The following is a 20,156-nucleotide window of genomic DNA, read 5'->3' on the forward strand; positions in this document are numbered from 1 at the left end:
ATGTATTTGTCACATGGGTCTGTGGTCATTGAATCAGTAGGAACATGCTTTTCCTGCATGGTTAAGTCACATGCACACACACCCATCCTTATATGGGAGCTGATATATAGTGGATGAGGGGAAACTGAGCATCCAGTGGAGGGATCACTCACACAAGGATACATCAAGGACTAAGCCACACATTGTGAGTCTTATTTATCTACTCTGGATAATAATGATGTCAAAGTTTATATAGCCTTAGTGTTTTAATAACCACAGGTCTATTGTCTATTTCTCAGTTATAGTTTTAGTCAGGCGACTTTTAGGATACAGTTCCCCTTTTTCTGTTTGAATTATACCATTTAAATGATAATTAAACTAAAACGGTATTTCGTATTTTACATGATTGGGAAATTGTATATATGTACATGTTTGCATGTCTGTGTATTCAGAATACTGGCATACTACAGATATGGTAAAAAAAATATTAAGAGTAGTGTGCTGCTCTTTAAAAAAAAAAAGCCGTCTGTAGTTCCATTAAGAACCTTTAACATCCATGGAACCTTTCCATTGCACAAGGTTCTTTATAGTGGAAAAGGGTTCTTAAGATTAGATTTCAAATGTTCTTCACACTAAGAAAAAAATGGTTCTTTTAAGAACTGTTGTCTTAACTAAAGGTTCTTTGTGGAACTCAAAATGGTTGTTCCATGGCATTGCTGCGAAAACCCCATTTTGGTATGTCGTGGAAATTTAGTAGATTGTATTCTCACTACGAATACAACCTACTAAATCTGACTTCTTCACCACTGACAATTCAAACAACTTCCTTTTGTAAATATATTAATATAATATACTACAGTATCTCATTACAATACAATACAATACTTCCCTGAAGTCCTGTCATGAAGCTACTATCACTACCTCAATCACACTTGAGCCGTTTCTTTTGTTGTCTTTTGAGCTTAGAATCTTTAGTACTTCTATTCCCCATTGGCATGTATCTGACACAACTCCCAAGTTGCTCTTTGCAGAAATGAAGTTTTATACACAGCCGGGAGATCACTGGTCACAACAACCAAGTGAGTCTCCTGGATAGAAAGATGTACATTTAAATCAAACAGTTGAGTAAAAAATCAATGTCACTCAAGTCTTCTTCACTTTGAAATGATCAAAGCTTATCAAATGACTGTTAGTTCTACTGTGTTAAGCACTTTTTGGGTAAGTCTACATGGTCTTTGACCTGATCATCCGTAGTCTGCATTTTTCTGTACATTTCATGTTGAAAATACCCTTTTTACCACTTCTGAGACCATTAAATAAAATATTTCTATCACAGGTACCTTTATTTTAAGAGTGTTTTATGCTATTTAAAATGCAGCTTCAGGGTTTCCACGATCCCATTGGTCAAGCTGATCATCAGGGTAAAAGAAAACAGCTGTAATTGAAATCAAGGCATGGCTTTTTGACGATCAGAATGATATAAATATAGAGGTAATGCTGTAGAATGGTAATGAGGTGTAGAGAGAGGACTCTCAAAGAGCAAAAGCTGCTGGTGTAGGTGGTTTCTTTCAACATGAGTTTGCTTGAGTTTTGTGTTTCAGTTCGTGTGTGTGGGAATTGGTTAGTGAACTTTATATGCTGTTGTTTCTGTCTTTCCATACAGATGGCGTCACCACTAATGCTGGTGTTTTTAACTGCTCTCCCTGGGGTCCTCTGCTACAACTCCTCATTCATTGACCTGGAAGCTAAAGGAAGTGAGTATCTGTGTTAAATTCTTAAAGTATGTATTGTCCCAAACCTTGGTATTAAGGGTTATGGATATTTGTAACCAAGTGTTTACATACCTACCTGTTTATTGCCTCAATCAGGTAACAAGTCATCCATCAGATTCCTAGTTTTGGGGGACTGGGGTGGACTGCCACATCCTCCCTATGTTACCCCCATAGAGAAGGCCACTGCCCGCATGATGGCCAAAACTGCTTCCCAGATGGGCGCAGACTTCATTTTAGCGCTTGGTGACAACTTCTACTATAAGGGCGTCAGTGACGTCAACGACCCTAGATTCCAGGTTTGGCTTTGGGAGTTTAGAGTTTTGTAAATGGGTTTTTGTTTTTTGTGCATCTTTGGAGTTGAAGCATGTCTACTGTTGAATTGTTAAATACTAATTTGTCACAAGTGGTTGATTTAGTGGTGTGACCATTTATAGTTGTGTGCTGGGATTAGAAAGTGCAAATGAGTGTAATTTAATGTAGGCCACAGTCCCATTATGCTCTTTGTAGGTCACGTTTGAAGACGTCTACACTCAGGATTCTCTTAATATTCCATGGTATGTCATTGCTGGCAATCACGACCATGCAGGAAACGTCCTTGCTCAGATTGAGTACAGCCAAAAGTCAAAGAGATGGTATGTGAGCCAACGTATCTAGGCCTCCATGTCTAATTGAGTTTGGTTTCCTGGCTCATAAGCCAATTTGCTGTGCTATTCTACTGTTAATACAGCTGTGCTTAGTGTTGACTTGGCAGACACCCTGTTCATGTCCAAATAGGCTTTTTTAACATTCATTCTGTCTCCCAGGAACTTCCCATACTACTATTATGAGATGAACTTCCGCATTCCTCAAACAGACCGCACTTTGACGATCATTATGTTGGACACCGTGTTGTTGTGTGGCAACTCTGACGACTTCCTTGACCAGCAGCCCAGAGCTCCCCAAAGTGGTGTTCAGGCCAATAGACAACTGCTGTGGCTTCAGGAACGCTTGGCAAAGTCGAAGGCTGACTATCTCCTGGTGGCTGGCCATTATCCGGTGTGGTCCATATCAGAGCATGGGCCGACCGACTGTCTGCTAAAGGGACTGAGACCACTGCTTAAGAAGTACAAGGCCACTGCTTACCTGTGTGGCCATGATCACAATCTACAAGTAGGTATACTAGAACCCTTTTGATCAAGTTTAGTTGGCTTCAAGATATTTGACTTCACTTCCACTTTGCCATTTCAGTACATCAAGGAGTCTGGTATTGGTTATGTGGTTAGTGGAGCTGGTAACTTCATGGATCCCGACGTGCGGCACCGCAACAAGGTTCCTCGAGGCTACCTCAAGTTCTTCAATGGTGATGCTGGCACCTTGGGTGGCTTTGCCCACGTGGAGGTCAACAAGAAACAGCTGACTGTTACTTTTATCCAGGCTAGAGGAACCTCTCTTTACAGGGCTGTTCTTAAAAGGCGTGGTGATATTTCCAAAGAGGACGATTAAGTTTGAAGTTTCTTAAACCGTTTTAATCTAACTTTGGGATATTGACCCAGGTCTTTTAGCTTAATTCTATAATTTAGTGAAGTGCTCAAGATTCAAAGTGCACTATTGAATCAAGTATTTATAAGTTTTAAATGTTTGTTTTGAAGACCTGTAAGTGTTTTAAAGTGATTATTAAAACTCCTTTAATCTACTTTTTTGGTCCCTTAAGTCTGCTTCTCAGATTAATTTGAATTAATGCCTGCCGTAGTGTATTTGTTAAATTTATAACTTAGCTTTTCTGATATTGGTACTTCCTAATTCCAAACACTTGATGGTGTTTGTGAAACTTATTTATACAAGTTCTAAAACTGTCATGGGTCTTGAGTTGCAGTTGTTTGGTGGTTCTGACTTGTTGCAAGGTGTTTTTGTTGGCCCTTCAATGCAAACTTAAATGGCTTCGTATAAAACATGATCCTGTTCTCCCACAAAGTTGGGCATCTGCTAGCTGTATCTGACTTGAGTCGCTTTGGAACAGATCAGAATCCAATACTTGCTGGAATGTGAACCTGATATGAAAGTGACTACAGATAATCTGGGAAAAAATCCCTTTTCCTTCATCTAAACTAGCACATACTTTTCTTTCACCTTTAAGCAAGACTAATCTATAATAACCCTCAAGAGATTATGTTGACTTTTGCTTCTAATATTAAAACTTTTTTTTTTTTTTTGGCCATATCTTGAGGTTTGTTTTTGTTCAGTGAAGGGTGCTGATCTTCACAACATAATTAGAAATAATGTAATGTAAAAACCTATAGTTTGGCTCTGACATGTTGTATTATAATTTGTTTAGGGGGGAATGGTGCTTTAAAAAAGAATGGTGTGATTTTAAGCTGCTTGATTTAATCCGATGAATCCCAGCCTTCACATAATATCCTTGGCAGTCAGGACACCAGCCCTAATTCTTTCTGCACATGCTGTGACTGTCCTCAATGTGGTCAAATCTTTATTCCCAAAACCCTGATTTAACAGTTGGCAAAGTCCTTTACAATGTGCGGCCCCTTTTAATTTAGCTTTTAGCATTATGTAAAGCCTTGCTACAACCAATATCTAGGCCAAAAAAAAAGACATTTATGTGAAACTAAACATTCATGATGCCTATTTTCCATAAATTACTTTTTGAGCAGTTCTTCAAAATTATTTGTAGCTTTTTGTTCTTTGTTGCACTAAACTGCCATTTGGCTAAGGGTCTGAACTCTGTGGAGGGTGAACAGGTCAATTTTCAGTTTTAAGTGGCTCTTTAGTATTAGTGTAATGCTAAGCCTTCTCTGACCACCTACAGGGTGATTTCCTGCCTGTGACAAAGTATGAACTACTACCGGTAACTAATAGGTTTAATTGTCCTTAACCATCATATTGCTTTATAATTATCCCCAACCCATGTTACATTTGGTCCCTATATTCTTTCACTACAAAGAAAAGGTTTTGTAGAGGTCATTTGTTTGAATCCTTAAATTAAAATTGATTAACAGGAAAATAAAATAAATTATATTTTGAATGAGATCAAGTATATGAGCATATTCAACATCACAGCAAGTTTGATAAATGCAGTTTGATAATAACAGTCAGCGACAGGGTGAGGTCACCAGAACTCAAATGTCATTTAAGTCCAAAGATTAACAAGTACAGAGTGTTTATACAGAAAACGTTCATAAATATGTATAAAATAACTTGAATTCTACAAGAGAGAAAACCATGACATAGACAACATTTTTTTAAAAAATCCAACACTATATATAGAAATGTATCAAATGTGAGAGGGTGTGATTTGCTAAATCTGTCACTGTTTCCCGCTCAGGTTAAACTCACAGGACAAAAAAGGGGAGTGTAATCTGATAACATCCTTACTTAACACTTTAACTCTTGCTCTTGACCAGCTAGTCAGTTAAGCTGATCCTCGAATGGTGCCAAAGCTTAGCATGACATGAAATAGGAGCGACACACATGCGTGGAAAAGAGTGCATATATATATATATATATATATATATATATATATATATATATATATATATATATATATATATATATATATATATACGAACAGCCACAAAAGACAGTCTACTCTCAGCCTGTTGATCTAATTTGTAAACATGGGAAGCGCTCTAGCCAGACGGGATTTAAACTTGGACCCAAGTTTGGTTTGAAGAAGAAAAATGTACCAAGCACAATATTCTCTCACCATTCCTGACCGTCAGAGCAGAAACAAAAGCCGATGCTCTCTGTATATTTTTTCCATCGTCTCCGGTCGCATTCATATGTAAATTGCGTGAGCTTATTTTGTCCATTGGATCGAATGATCTGAAACATTTACCCGCCCATAGACCCCTCCCTCGAAGAAATCAGGACAGAAGTGGTTGAAAGTGGACAAAAGAGACGGATTAAAACACCAGGTGTAAAAGGGAATTAGTCTCCCTCGTCTACTTGTGATCCAGTTGACCAAAACGCATCTTAATACCAGGTGTAAACAGAGCCTTTGCTTAGTGCACCTTGAAAATAAGATGTTGGATTCCGAATCCAATCCAGTTTCACTGGCCACAGTTTTAGTATTACTTGTTTCCAAATAGGCCTTCTGTGCAAATCCATAAACTGCAGAATGCTGGTTATCCTGAGTTGAACTGAATGATTCAACAGTTCAAACATGTTCTGAGGATATATTTTGGCTTCAGGATGAAGGCTGCTCCTGAATTGGCACAATCCTACAGACGTGATCGTGCAGTGTCTTCACCCTGTCCTTATTTTACCGGGCAGGTAATGCGGCTTGGACTGGCATGGCTGTCCGCTTATTGAGGTCGTTTAGGGTCAACAGCACTTATTTTAAGAACAGGCTACTCATCCTCACATGCTCCACAGGACAAGGCCCGGCTTTTGCAGTCAAATTGAAAAGCATGGGGTACAGTGGTAAACACCAACAACACCCTCATTGGGCGTTGAACAGAAAAACAAAACTTTTCAGTTCATCTAATTAAAGAGAGGGATTTAAGCTTATTTCAGTGGTCCACTTTAGACATTCTACTATAAGTAACTCTCATTAAATTGCAACTACATGTAAAACAACTGTCTTTAGAGTATTAGTAGATGAATAAGTTGGCATGTATTTGCAAAGTTACTTAGTCAGTGGAATGTCTGTTGGGGAGCATCAAAATAAAGAGTTAGCAGATATTAAGCAGACAGTCCACTAATACTCTAATGAATGCTAGCTGACATGTAGTTGCAAAGTTACTTATAGTTAGTAGAATGTCTAAAGTGGACCATCAAAATGAAGTGTTACCTTCATCCAAAAAGGAAAATCTTTTGTTTTATGGAAAAAAAATGTCCTTAAATTCTTATTTCTTGGTGAACTATTATTTTAAGACTGAATTGGTCTTAGACTGCAATCTAGAGTGAGCCATTGTTCTGAAGTTCAAACTTTATCAGTCCCATCTCTTCTCTCGTGGAATGATACGTGTAAGAGAGTGGAGCTATGTCCTCTCATTTTGGGTCAAGGAAAGACGTAGGCCTCATGTGGGGTCTTGGTGGGGCTCCTGTTTTCCCCTGAATGAGTTTGGGGCAGTGCGGGGCTGTTGAGCACACTGTGAGGAGAGGGAAAGAAGTGAGGGATAAATGGGATGGCAGCCAGAAGAGGGCTGGCCTGGGGGCTGTGGTCCAGAGAGAGGGGGATGACCACATCATCCTGATCCCAAACGTGGAAGGCGTTAGGATGGGAGTGTGTGAGGACTGGTGGCATGTGCGTTGAACCATCATCACCTGCCTCACTGCTGGCCTTTAAGATCTCCTCGTCTGGACCCAAAGCCCACTCTGAAAACACACAGCAGGGATATATATATGTGTGAATCTCAAGAAAAATGTCAACAGAAAATAAATAAGAAAGTGAAGCCTATTTTAGAGCACATTTTTCTCAAATTCGCATTACTGTAATGTGTCAAGATGTTGTTTTTCTCATTACTGTAATACCGAATTTTTTTAATTACAAAGAATTTTTTTCTTTTTACATGATGACAATGAGAACTGTAGGGAAGGTGTCCAAGTATCATGAAAATAAAATCACAATGCAAAGATGTCAATGGTCCTAAATTAAGCTTAATTTTATAGCAATATACTATTTATTAGGCATATTAACCATTATCTATTTATCTATCTATGGGAATTTTTTTTTTTAAATACAACCTGACAGTGTTCTAACTGAAGTGTTTCTCTCATGATTCATGCCTGATAAATTAAACTATACACATGAACACAAACTAAACAGTCATGTTTTAGACAGTATGCTTAAATGAAAGTAGGAAATTGCATCACATAAAAGAAAATCACCCTTTTCAGCATATGCTTATTGGATGCGATGGAGATCAGGTCTGGGCTAGATGATATAATAGCACACTTAAAATAATAACTACATCAATATCAAATAACTAAAATCAAATTGTATCTGCAAACAAACGATGCCAAGCATTTTCTAAGAACTAACTTCAATCATTTCAATCATTACAATTTAGCTGAATTTTGAACTATATTTATTGTATAATTTCTGTAATCTGAAATAAATAATAACAATTATAATAATTAAACAATTATAATATTTCTATAGCCTAGGCTACTTTATCACCATGACTACTGGACAACCACATTACTTAAGCAAAACCTGCTAACTTGTCGACCACTTTTAACAGCAAGCTATTTAAAGCAAGATTTACCTAAGATGTCAAAAACGAGGTCTTTAATTAAATGTCCCACAATGGCATAGGCGACAGCGACCACCACCACCGCGGCCATCATCAGGTAGAGGAAGGCTTTGGGGAGCTGGATGAGATCTCGGGCTGGAGGTTTGTAGGTCTTGTACAGCGGAGACTCAAATGCCCCATACGGAGACCCGTGATCCCCGTAGATGGAGGCGTTCAATTTGCTCATATTCACATGGTTCATTGTCGAACACGGCTTGTAATTTCACCAAAAGAAGAAAAAAAATAAAAAAAATATTCCACTTCCAAAATGTGTCTTGCTTGTCCTCCAGACAGTTTAAGTTAGGCTACGGGAAACTATCTGTCGGTGAGTAGACGCGGCGCATAATGAAATAATCAATTATTAGCACTGCTAAAGTTTAATGCCGTAACAAAGCGGTGCACTCTTTCAAGAACGCGATTTCAAACCAGCTATCTCCTAAGTATGCTTTCTGATTAGATGGGCAGATGGACTGTGATGTAAGTGTTGGGAGTTTTGAAGATCTCACACCATCGACCGGTCATGATCTTATCTCGGACAGCGAGACGATTGGTGGATTTGACGCGTCATCACTTAAGTCTCATCAAGGCGCGCGCACGGGTCAGTCAAGGTCAACCAGAAATCGTGCTCTGCTCTAGATAGATGTGATACTGTAATTGCCTTTATGTGCTATCGGAAATGTCCTACTTCCCTCTTCTGAAGTCGTGATTACGAGCTCATCGCATTCAAATTTTGACTCGAGAGGGCGTTCGTCCATTTTTTTAATAGGAAACAATTAGCATAATTCCTATAGCACGTGTAGTTAGCATTAGACACAGATACATAGAAACATTCTCACGCATCACTAATTATTAACACATTTGTACTTTTCTAATGATCTGGTAAATATCATTTTCTTTTCTTTTTTTAATGATCTGGTAAATATACATAACCTAATGTAGAATAATTCCTTATTTAAAAGTGTTATTGAGGAAATTTAGCTTTTTGTCTGGGTAGTTGATTTACTTTTATGTTTTCTAATGAGCCGGATTTAGAATTATTAGTTATTAAAGTGTTATTGAGGAATTGTCTGGGTAATAAATATAGTTTTCTACTTTTATTTTTTCAAGTGATCTGGTAAATACTACAGTAGACCTACACTACCGTTCACAAGTTTGGGGTCAGTAAGAAGTTTTATTTTTTTGGAAAGAAGTTAAAGAAATTAACACGTTTATTCATCAAGGACACATTAAATTGATCAAAAGTGGCATTTATAATGTTACAAAAGATTCTATTAAAAAAAAAAAGTATGGTGGTTTCCACAGAAATATGAACTGTTTTCAACATTGATAATAAACATAAATGTTTCTTGATCATCAAATCATCATATTAGAATGATTTCTGAAGGATCATGTGACACTGAAGACTGGAGTAATGATGCTGAAAATTCTGCTTTGATCACAGGAATAAATTACACTTTACTATATATTCACATATGAAAGCTGATTTACAATGGAATAATATTTCACAATTTTTACTGTATTTTTAATCAAATAAACGCAGCTTTGCTGAGCAGAAGAGACTCTTTTAAAAACATTACAAATCTTAGCGACCCCAAACTTGTGAATGGCAGTGTATATACCCGAATGTAGAATTATTAGTCATTAAATGGTGTTATTGAGGAAATCTAGCTTTTTTGGCTGAGAGTCTGGGTAATAAATATAGTTTTCTAGTAAATATACTTTTATTTTTCCGAATGATCTGGTAGATACTCTATAGCCTAATGTAAAATTATTAGCTATTTAATAGTAAAGTATATTTAGCTGTATAATTGAGGAAATCTAAATTTTTTGGCTGATACTCTGGGCGGAAACTTACTTATTAAAATGGACATAAATACAAAAACTATGATGTTTAACTGTTTATTAACATTATGTACCCACAGATGAATATAAAACACTCATAAAACAAATGAGGTTTTATTCAGAATGAATGCATAGAATCCCAGTGATGTTCACTTTATTTAATAAATACAACAAAATTAACAAGAGTCATTGACAATGATCAGCGGGTCACACTGGATCTCTAAAGTGCAAGCACTTAAAAGTAGTTTAACTTAAAAGTAGTATTTTGAAACCGCTATTAATTATCTCTTATCGTTTAGTTCTCATTTAGTTCAAATGAATAATGTGGAGAAATGGTTTTCAATAATTCATTTTATGACAAGATCATGAACCGTTTCACAATGCAACAGTCTTTGTAACATGACATTTTAATGCATGTCAAACCAGTACCCTAGAGAAGATATATTTACCTTTGTAGACATGCATGTGACCACAGAGAGAGCAGATGTGAGTTTGGACCCATTTACAAAGCAAAAGATTTAAGCGCATATAGAAGCACTTATGGATGGATGTTGATAAAGAGTTTCCCTTATTGCAGAGACAGACGCAAAAGTCCATTATACCCATGTTAAGAGAGAAATATGGGTTTATTTCCCAACAGTAAAAGACTGGAGTCCAGTGATGGCTCTGCCCAAGATCAAAGCATGGATGTCATGAGTGCCTGTGAAAAGCAAAATATTGTGTTATTAATACGCCCTCTCACAGTCATTATCTTTGCTTTAAGCCTATTCTGACCTCTGCTGGCCAAATATATAGCTTTCATTTAAAGTGCCCCTATTATGCTTTCTCAGATATTACCTTTCATGCAGTGTGTAAAATAGCTGTTTGTGAACGTAAAAAGTTTGCAAAAGATCAAAGTGCATGATAAATGGAGTTATAGTTCCCCAAAAGAAAGAACTGATTCTGAACTGCCTGAAATGATTCGTCAGTATTATTCCTGTTCGTAACCATGTAGGTTTGTAATAAATTTGCATAATGCCAGCATATGGTCTTCATTGGCTGCCTGCGAACAACGTCCACTTTGCCCCTCAAACACTGTGTTGCACTTCCAAAGGATGACGACTCTGGCTCGAACTGATAAGACAAAACAGACGTTTCTGTTCTCATTGATTCTGTTTGTATGCAAATGCTGAGGAAGCCTCCAGAGTTGAAATTCAGATGATGAGCATTTCTTTCCGACACACGCTGTAAGCAGTAGACCAATTACAATAGACTGGGCCATCTGACCAATCAGAGCAGAGTAGGCTCTCGGAAAGGAAGGGTTTAGAGAGACTGGATCCTTGATTGAACCATTTCAGACATTGTGAGAAAAGGGGTGATGCTGCAATGTATATTATGAGAAAATTAAAGTGTTGTTTGACCTTGGATGCATGTAAACCTGTTGTAGGAGACCTCCAAAACAAAATGAGGAATCTTTAAAATAGCATTATAGAGGCACTTTAAAAACTTTTTTCCTTCTCCTTGCACCTTCGTATGTGTTGACGGCCTCTAGGTTCATGACGTGGCGTATGATATGGTATTCGTCTGCTATGCCGTTTCCTCCCAACATGTCTCTGGCCTGCCTGGCGATGTCCAGGGCCTTACCGCAGGAGTTACGTTTCAGCATGGAGATCATCTCTGGCGACTGCCTTTTGGAGAAATTTGATTCAGTTTGATTAATTTTATACATTAAACTTGTATCAAAACAAGGAGAGATGCATTGTGCCAGGTTGTAGCACAAGTGCTATTTTCCGCCCGTAGTCCCTTGGTAGGTCAGTAAGACAATAAAACAAAATTCCATGCAAGTGAAATACAAAACATTAAAATATACAATTTTACAACCACAGTCACACTTCATTTTCAATTAAAACTATCATGTGCTCAATTGTTCCCCCTTCCTAAAACCAACCCAACCCAACCTTTTTTTTTCTCAGTTGAGCGTAATAAAAATTTTTAGAGGAGGAGCGACAGCATTATTAATGATTTTAAAAAGTAAGCAAACATTTGAATGCATTATCAAATTTCCAAAATTTAAAATATTGTACTTAGTAATTATTTTGCAGTGGTGATATTGACTTGTTTTTTTATCATGGATCTTAAGTGCTGTTTTATATAATGATTCAAGTGGTCTTAAAACTGTCTTACCCGCTTGAGACCAACTTGTCATACAATCCAAAAAGTGTGGAACAATCATTGCACTCAAGTAGGTATTTGATGCCTCAATGGTAAGAGAGTTTCTTATATTTTAATAAGATTAGATTTCAGTGTACTACTCAGTTTTTTAACATGTTTTTTAAAGGTAAGAGTTGGGTCCAGGGTAACACCCAAATATTTGAATTCATCCACATTTTTAATTGTATGCCCATTTACTAAAACCTCAGGACATTCCTTAAGTTTACATCTATTTTTAAAAAACCTGGTTACCGTCTTTTCAGTATTCAAAGTGAGACATGAGTTATGTAACCATTCAACAACCTTATGCATTACATTCGTTAATTTTAAAGCAACCTCTGTAGCATTCTTCCCATGAGTGTACAGCACAGTATCATCCGCATACATTATTAAATCAATATCATTACATACTAGTGGAAGGTCATTTATATATATATACTAAAAAGCAGCGGCCCTAAGATTGACCCTTGCGGGACCCCCATGGTGCATCTTTTCAATGGGGATAATGTATTGTTCATTCGCACGCACTGATGTCGTCCACTCAGGTAAGATTTGAACCAGTTTTGTGTGTTTATTGAAAGATTGTAGAGTGCCAATTTGCTTAATAGTATCTCATGATTAACCGTATCGAAAGCCTTGCTTAAATCAAGAAGAACTGCTCCCACCACTCCAGCTTGATCTAAATTTGTTTTAATTTGTTCAAGGAAGTAGCAGCACGCTGTTTCAGTTGAGTGTTTTTTCCTGAATCCAAATTGCATTGGGTGTAAAAAGGCCTTAGAGTCAAGGTGAGCAATTAGTTATGTGCGAGAAGATTCGGTGAGCTACAGGATTCTTTTGGAATGAGACAGCCGAGGTGTGGGCTGGGCGATATATCAGTATAAAAAATATATCGATATATTTTGAAATGCGATATGGAATTAGACCATATCGCATATATCGATATAGTTCAAATTTTCAAATAGTCCGCCCCTCCTTCCACTCTGCGTGCGTGTTTAGAGCATGTTATGTTATGAGAGGCTAATCATGACTACTTCAGAAAACCCAGCACAATAGGAACTACCAGGCAGTGACATAAGTGTACGCTGAAATAAAGTTTTTCACCTCAGAAACACGGACTTTCTTGTCCTGTCAGCCGTTATACTGTGCTCGGAGCGCACACTCTTCAATTGCACGCGCAAATGCGGCGGCGCGCGCTGTGTATCGCTTCACTGTAGGCTATATAAAGTGCAAAAGAAACTACGAGCATGCAACGCCGTTACGTTGTAAATTACACAAAATAAAAGTAATGCAGGTATGATTTTCATTCTATTCACCTGAGCAGTTTCCATGTTTCATTAACAGTTATTGTTAATATTGTGTATTCACCATGGTAACTGTCGTTCCCATATTAACCCCAAAATGCCACTTTATTTTTCTTTGTGTTATTTTTTATATTTTTAAATGACTGTAGTGGCTCATACCACATTGTATTAACAAAAACTAGTTTGGGACTGCTATTTAATAGCTTTAGCATAGGCCTACTGTTTATTTATTAGTAGCCTACTAGTCTTCTCTTTACTAGTCATATTCTTACAATTTATGTTAAGTAAAGGGGGACAGTACTTGTGTGTGTGTGTTAACAAATTTTGTGTAAACGTGTTATAATTTGCCTATATGTATGTAGGCTATATATAAGCAAATTATAACATGTTTACACAAAATTTGTTTATATATATATATATATATATATTCAATGTAAACTTTGATAATCATAATTAATAAATCGCAATTACAATTCCATGGGAATAATCTGCAATTATGATTTTTGTCATAATCGTGCAGCCCTAAGGTTAAGAAACCTGTTTATAATTTATTCATTTGATTTTGCAACTGTTCACTGAAATAGCCGGTTTCAATTAAACTACTTGTGACATGTCATATTTGGCTTTGACTTTGACTGAACATTTGCTCTCACTTTGCGGAAAAAATATCGGGATATATATCGTATATCGATATTCAGCCTAAATATATCGGGATATGACTTTTGGTCCATATCGCCCAGCCCTAATTCTGACAAGCTCTGCACTCCTTGAAATGTTTTACATAACCTGTTATATATTAAACCACTTATAAAGACAGAGACGGAAGACTCACTTCTTTTGGTCAATGAGTCTACCCAGCTGTAAACAGGACTGCAGCCCGATCGTAATCTCAGTCAGCATGTCTGCCATCTTCTTCTGTATGAGTTGGTTTCTGGCCAGTGGGACTCCAAACTGGATTCTACAGCGGGAAAATCATTCAAATACACTTCTGTTTCAAAAGTTTGGTAAGATTGTTGTTGTTGGTTTTTTTTAAAGAAATTAATGCTTTTATTCAGAAAGGATTCATTAAATTGATCAAAAGTGTCAGTAAAGACATTTATAATGTTACGAAATGTTTCAATTTAAAATAAATTCTATTCTTTAAATGTCTATATTCAGAGAATCCTGGAAAAAAAAAAGTTTCCACAAAAATATTAAGCAACTGTTTTCAACATTGATACTACTCTTCATACAGTGTGTGCACAAGTCAGTTGGAATTTTGCACAACACATTCATATAGTTCTACAAATACTTCATATGGAAATACAATTTTAAGGCATTTCCTCCATTGCACCTTTACTATTTTGAACGTTGTGACTATAAATGTTAATTTGATAACCTTATGCTAATCCGCTCACCTGTCCAAGGTGTACTGGCGGGCAGCATGGAAACAAAATTCCGCAGCACCCAGAGCGCCCCATGCAATGCCATAACGGGCATTATTCAGGCAGCCAAAGGGACCCTACAGAAAACAACATATATAACTGCAAGCAGTGTATCAGCTGATTAAAATGAACCATGTATCAGTGTGGTTGCCAGGGAATATGCCGTCTTCATACTTAGGGTTGGAGGTTTGATCAGAACTACTAGTGATGCTTAGTATGCACTAACAAACATACTCACAGCGAGGCCAGTCACATGAGGCAGCAGGTTTTCCTCTGGCACTTCAACCTCATCCATTAGGATCATCCCAGTGGCTGAGGCCCTGAGGGAGAACTTGCCCTCTATCTTAGGGGTGCTCAATCCCTGCATTCCTCTCTCCAGGATAAACCCTCTCACTTTGCCATCCTCACATTTTGCCCAGACCACACAGATATCAGCGTACGGGGAGTTAGTGATCCTGCTCAGAGAAAAAAAAAAAAAGGGTTGGTGTGAAGGCTTATTATCATTCACCAGTGCTGTGTGTTTAAAATGTATGTGGTGCAATGTGGAGTTATTATAGTTTTGAATCCAGTTCTCTGGATGGACGAGTTTGACGCATGTGCTGTACAATTGCTTTTTTATACTCTACCAGCTGTCAGAGGGCAGCACTGAGTCGTGCCATTCACAGGACATTTGCTCGGATGTATAGAAGAAGAAAAGTAGCGCCAAAAGAACCAAAACAAAATCAATGGAGAAGGATATTCTGCCTTGGCTGCATCTGAAAACGCATACTTATGTGACAAAAGTAGTACTCACAGTACTCATAAAAGAGTAGGCAAGAAGTACCCGGATGAACAACTACTTCCGGCGAGATTATGAAGTGTGACACTTTACTATCCCATGAGGCCACGGGAGAGGATTTGTGAATGGCAGTGAAGTGACGCTGCTAGATCACGTGATAATGACAATATGATTTTATTTTAGAAAAATGTAATTTAATTTCCGTTTTTTTATGCTTATTTTAGAGATAACAAAATGTTTTAATTTAAGTTTCATTGTAATATTTGATAATAACACATAGCTCATTGGACTAGATTGCTAAATTAAGGCATTCAGAGCTCTAGTTTATACTTGAAACTCACATTGCGGTACTACTGTGGCTTTAGATTAAAGCATCTGCTAAATGATTAAATGTAACCTGTAAATGTAATCTGCTCAGACAGAAACATCTCTGACTTCAAGCCAGATTCACACAATATAGACTTATTAAGTAAACAGATGGTCAGCAGATTTCAGTATCCTCCTAAACCAGCAAGGGACAAATACCCAGTAGAGGGTGAAGTTACAAAATCTAAATCTGGACATTGGTACACAGCCTTCATATGAGATCTCTTACATAAGAAACCGTGCAATGAAATGACCCTTACATAAAACACTGACGCGTTGTGCAACTCCACGCTGTTGACGACTCTATCGATCAAGTTTACAAAATTAATGTTTTATTATAGCGCAATACATTCAAAAGCATTAAAATTCATCCTCTGAAAATCATTTAGAAACTGGACATTGCAGAACTTTAAAACATTTTAGCAAGCAACATTTTTGTGATATTAACTCCAGTCCAAATGTCCAAGGCAAGACTCCTGAGTCCTGACTAAACTGAACTATGCAAACTATTCGGTGGCATTTACCATGTTTTTGCCCCGCTGATGGTATAGGTCCTGCTGGAAGGGTTGTATCTGGCTTTGGTCTCCATGCCACTAGGGTCACTCCCATGGTTTGGTTCTGTAAGTCCAAAACAGCCCAGCATCTCTCCAAGTGCTGGGAAGAATGAAAGGCACAAAACAATATATTACATAAAGGACGTTTTTAAACAAATTAGACACTATTACACGGTAAATTGTGATTTATCCAGTCACTGTTAACCACTGAATAATTAGGATGTAAAAAATTACTTTACACTATTTTACAAGTCTATTTTAAACTATTTTAAAATGACTGATATTACTGGTTTTTCATGACCACGGGAACGCTGAACTATGTAAATCATTTTATAGCAGATCAATGCATCAACACGCAGTTTAAGCAGTTGACTAACCTAGTTTAGGCAGGTATTTCTGCTTCTGTGCTTCTGTTCCATATGCATTGATAGGGTGCATGACCAGCGAGGACTGGACACTCATAACTGAACGGTACCCACTGTCCACTCTCTCCACCTCTCTGGCGATCAGACCGTAGGCCACGTAACTAGTGCCCGCACAGCCATATCCTTCAACACAAAAACATCAGACACTGTACATTATACAGGCATTTTTCATGGACAACAAAATGAAGGTCACTGTAAGCTGTACACACAAGCTCTTAAGTTAATAAAGACTGTGGTTTCAACACCTGATTTTACCTTGAATCGTAGGCCCAAGGACACCAAGTTCTCCCATCTCGTTTACAATCTCCCGATGGAAATCTGAAGAAATCACAGCCACAGATTTGAATTTTAGGCATTTTAAATAAAATAAAATAAAATAAAAGTTTCTGTGGTAAGAATTAAAGGGACAATTCACCCAAAAATTAAAATTGTTAGGTGAACAATTTCATCATTTATTTACTCTCATGCTGTTTCGTTCATCATCGAAACACTAATAAAGAGCTTTTTAATGAAATCTGAATTCTCATATGCATCAAGCAGTTCAATCCAAGTCTTCTGAATAGACACAATCACTTCATATGATGAACAGACTTAATTAAGGCTTTTATTCACATATACACATTGATCAGTGAACACACAGAGCACTCAATATGATAAACGGCTCAACCGAACTTGCTTGACGCATAAGAACAAACCTTGTTAGTTATTGTGCTTTAAGCAAGCATGCTTTTACCAAATTTGAGTGCTTAATTTACATTCACTGATCAATGTTTATATGCGAGTAATAGCCTGAATTAAATCTGTTAATCATATAACAGATCATTTTACGTTCTCTTTATGAACAGATTTATTTTACGTTCTCTTTATGAACCTTTTGAAGCATCAGAGTTATTGGTGTATAAACTTTTGATGGAGGGACAGAAATCTTTCAGATTTCATTAAAAAAGCTCTTCATTTATGTTCCAAAGATGAACGGACGTCTTATTGGTTTGGAACGAAATGAGGACAAGACATTGATGACAGAACTTTAATTTTTGGGTGAACTATCCCTTTAATTATGCATGAAGGCTGTCGACTGCTGATCTGATCCATCAGATGTGACTAGCTCTTCCACTTACTCTCATTCCTGTTGGCCATGAGGATGCGGGGCATGAGCTTCTCCTCGCAGTATGTGCGGAAACTGTCTCGGATCATGATCTCCTCTTCTGTGAGCTGGCCCTCCAGATCCAAAGCATCTCGCCAGTTAAAATGCACCTTAGCTATAAATCAAAAAGCTTTTTTTTTCAGCTCAAATACAGTACATGATGTCAAATTCAAACAATACAACTTCGAAAATATGAAACAAATATATTTACGTCTTTTTGCTGTTATTTTCACTTGCTCCTCTGTCTCTGAAAAATAAATGATATGGGTATTATTAGCACAATCAAGCAGATGCTAAGCTTTAACATCAAGACACGTATATTCTCCAACTTTATGTCATTATATACATTTTTTAGCCTTAGGAATGTAAAATAAGTTTAGTTTACAGATATATATATATTTTTTTAAATGTATTGATGATTCCGCAATGCATTTACACATTGTCATGTGGGGCTAGATGATGCCACTGGTTATTAGTTTGCTATGAAAAGTTTCCTGTTTTGTCTACTTTTCTTGTCTTCACAACTGAAATGATCATTCCGAGTTATGGTTGAGTTATGGTGAATTAGTGATCTAACCGTATGCAGCAGGTGCTGAAGTGCCCTGGGCCCTTGACACAGAGATCAGAGAACATCGCTGGGAGTTCAACAGCAGGCGTGATAGAGCTGTTCTTAATGCCATGGTGTATTCAGACCTGAAAATGTAACAATACTTGTTAGTGTTACAGCAACATTATAGCCGTGTTCCCACAAGTTTATTTCGCTGTCATTTTTAATACTTCCAGTGGTAATTAGCTGTAGGCTATGTTGGTTTTACGTTCCATACATTTTTACACAAAGTACTGTTTTTATGTATGTTTTTATTTCATAAATACTGTAAAATCGTGAGGGGTTACTGTATCAGTTATTATTTATCCTTTAAAAAGTTTTTTCCATTGCATAAGTGTGTAGTCTACGCATTGTTACACAACGGCAACTCATATTAGACACATGTACAGATTTCAAAATCTTCTATTTTGCTTATAGTTCAGATTTGCAACATTTAGCTGTTGTTTCCATTCGCCGTGCAGTCAAACTAAAAAATATATATTTAAAAATCCTACCTTCACAGCCTTCGATCAGATGATTTCCCTATCTACTGTCGGTAACACTATTTATATTCAACTATTGGAGGAACGTGTCACATGCACACATTGGAAGAACGCACCCTCCATCTTTTGTGTGGGTGTGTTTCATAATGCCTTTGACTCTGCGTTATGTTGCATAATGTCTTTGGCTGTGTTCACCCCACAATAACGTCAATAATCATTTTACACTACATAATTACATACATCAATGATTATATGATCAAAATATGGAAAATAACGAATAATAACATTTTAAATTTAAATTTGAAAGTAAATTTGTTCGCTCATGCCACACACAAAATGGCTGTTGACAACGTCCGAACTCCTGTGACATGTCGAAGGCGTTTGCGGCACCTCGCCCTCTGATTGGATGATTAGAAGAGGCGTCTGCGCGGAGAGGAATTTTTAAAGTGCATTGCAACATAAAATGACTGCAAGGCCGGAGTCGTCGGAAATATTCTCGTTATGAATATTTTCATACTTATAGATAGCCGTAAATATATATATACTACTGCAATTTGAAAATATTTTCAGGGAAAGATAATTTGTTTTAATTTACTTCACAGAATGAAAATAGCTTTATGTAACAAAAAGGAAGATAAAATCCAATGTTTTTGTCTGCGTGTGACGTTGTGTATTGGTTCAGGCTGAAATTGTATAAAATAATCTTACTTTTGAAACTTTTTTATTAAGTGTTTATGAACCAAGGGTAATGTATTGTACAATTAAATTGCAGGTTACAGAGAAGTAAAGCACAGTGCCATAGTAAAAATAAACAAATAAAGCACGTTAATACAAAATATTGCTCTTTAATGCCTGTTAGAAACAAATACTTTCACAGTTCTATCTCTTCTTTTTTTTTACCCTCCTTGGGGTAACTTTTTTTTATTAGTATAATAATACAAAATCAGTGTTGTAGAACTGTAGGCCCCTAGCAAATGTTTATGATTTTTGGTTGGTAAAATTATCGTGAATGACATTCTTTTAAAGTCCCATTGCCTTGAAACGCGCAGCATTGTTCAA

General features: G+C 37.0%; 3 protein-coding genes across 5 annotated transcripts; 1 reads left to right on the plus strand and 2 right to left on the minus strand.

Moving 5' to 3' along the window:
• The first annotated feature begins 78 nt into the window (after window positions 1-78).
• Window positions 79-5,204, plus strand: acp5a (acid phosphatase 5a, tartrate resistant). 3 transcript variants are annotated; one of them, XM_079884178.1, is made up of 6 exons: window positions 79-184; window positions 1,643-1,733; window positions 1,848-2,047; window positions 2,259-2,383; window positions 2,555-2,900; window positions 2,979-5,204. In XM_079884178.1, the coding sequence occupies exons 2-6, from the start codon at window positions 1,643-1,645 to the stop codon at window positions 3,231-3,233; spliced, it is 1,017 nt and encodes a 338-aa protein (XP_079740304.1). In that variant the 5' UTR covers window positions 79-184; the 3' UTR covers window positions 3,234-5,204. The 3 variants fall into 3 exon arrangements, with proteins under 3 accessions (XP_079740304.1, XP_079740302.1, XP_079740303.1); XM_079884176.1 differs by lacking the exon at window positions 79-184 and adding an exon at window positions 1,476-1,533 and having other exon boundaries at window positions 2,979-5,117; XM_079884177.1 differs by lacking the exon at window positions 79-184 and adding an exon at window positions 1,484-1,537.
• Window positions 5,205-5,342: 138 nt separating this feature from the next.
• Window positions 5,343-8,524, minus strand: LOC307166140 (uncharacterized protein). The gene is made up of 2 exons (XM_079884321.1): window positions 7,958-8,524; window positions 5,343-7,064 (listed from the first exon to the last, which is right to left on the minus strand). Exons 1-2 carry the CDS (start codon window positions 8,184-8,186, stop codon window positions 6,748-6,750), a joined length of 546 nt encoding a protein of 181 aa, XP_079740447.1. The 5' UTR covers window positions 8,187-8,524; the 3' UTR covers window positions 5,343-6,747.
• A 1,400-nt stretch (window positions 8,525-9,924) lies between these two features.
• Window positions 9,925-19,229, minus strand: gcdha (glutaryl-CoA dehydrogenase a). The gene is made up of 12 exons (XM_079883432.1): window positions 19,110-19,229; window positions 18,586-18,701; window positions 18,220-18,255; window positions 17,983-18,123; window positions 17,120-17,182; window positions 16,817-16,987; window positions 16,410-16,539; window positions 14,980-15,196; window positions 14,715-14,818; window positions 14,150-14,275; window positions 11,333-11,493; window positions 9,925-10,526 (listed from the first exon to the last, which is right to left on the minus strand). The coding sequence occupies exons 2-12, from the start codon at window positions 18,686-18,688 to the stop codon at window positions 10,453-10,455; spliced, it is 1,326 nt and encodes a 441-aa protein (XP_079739558.1). The 5' UTR covers window positions 18,689-18,701; window positions 19,110-19,229; the 3' UTR covers window positions 9,925-10,452.
• Between the last annotated feature and the right edge of the window lie 927 nt (window positions 19,230-20,156).

The sequence above is a fragment of the Squalius cephalus genome, assembly GCF_949319135.1.
Source record: "Squalius cephalus genome assembly, chromosome: 10".
NCBI classification, from domain to species: domain Eukaryota; kingdom Metazoa; phylum Chordata; class Actinopteri; order Cypriniformes; family Leuciscidae; genus Squalius; species Squalius cephalus.

Bases quoted from the DNA above. Each gene is read 5' to 3' on its own strand.
- acp5a (XM_079884178.1), top strand. From the start codon at position 1,643: ATGGCGTCACCACTAATGCTGGTGTTTTTAACTGCTCTCCCTGGGGTC. The intron at 1,734-1,847 runs GTGAGTATCTGT...TGCCTCAATCAG, and splicing joins TGACCTGGAAGCTAAAGGAA to GTAACAAGTCATCCATCAGA. The intron at 2,384-2,554 runs GTATGTGAGCCA...TCTGTCTCCCAG, and splicing joins AGCCAAAAGTCAAAGAGATG to GAACTTCCCATACTACTATT.
- LOC307166140 (XM_079884321.1), bottom strand. From the start codon at position 8,186: ATGAACCATGTGAATATGAGCAAATTGAACGCCTCCATCTACGGGGAT. The intron at 7,065-7,957 runs GTAAATCTTGCT...GTGTGTTTTCAG, and splicing joins CCTCGTTTTTGACATCTTAG to AGTGGGCTTTGGGTCCAGAC.
- gcdha (XM_079883432.1), bottom strand. From the start codon at position 18,688: ATGGCATTAAGAACAGCTCTATCACGCCTGCTGTTGAACTCCCAGCGA. The intron at 15,197-16,409 runs GTAAATGCCACC...TTCTCTGAGCAG, and splicing joins ATCAGCGGGGCAAAAACATG to GATCACTAACTCCCCGTACG. The intron at 11,494-14,149 runs GTGAGTCTTCCG...TTTCTCCAAAAG, and splicing joins AGACTCATTGACCAAAAGAA to GCAGTCGCCAGAGATGATCT.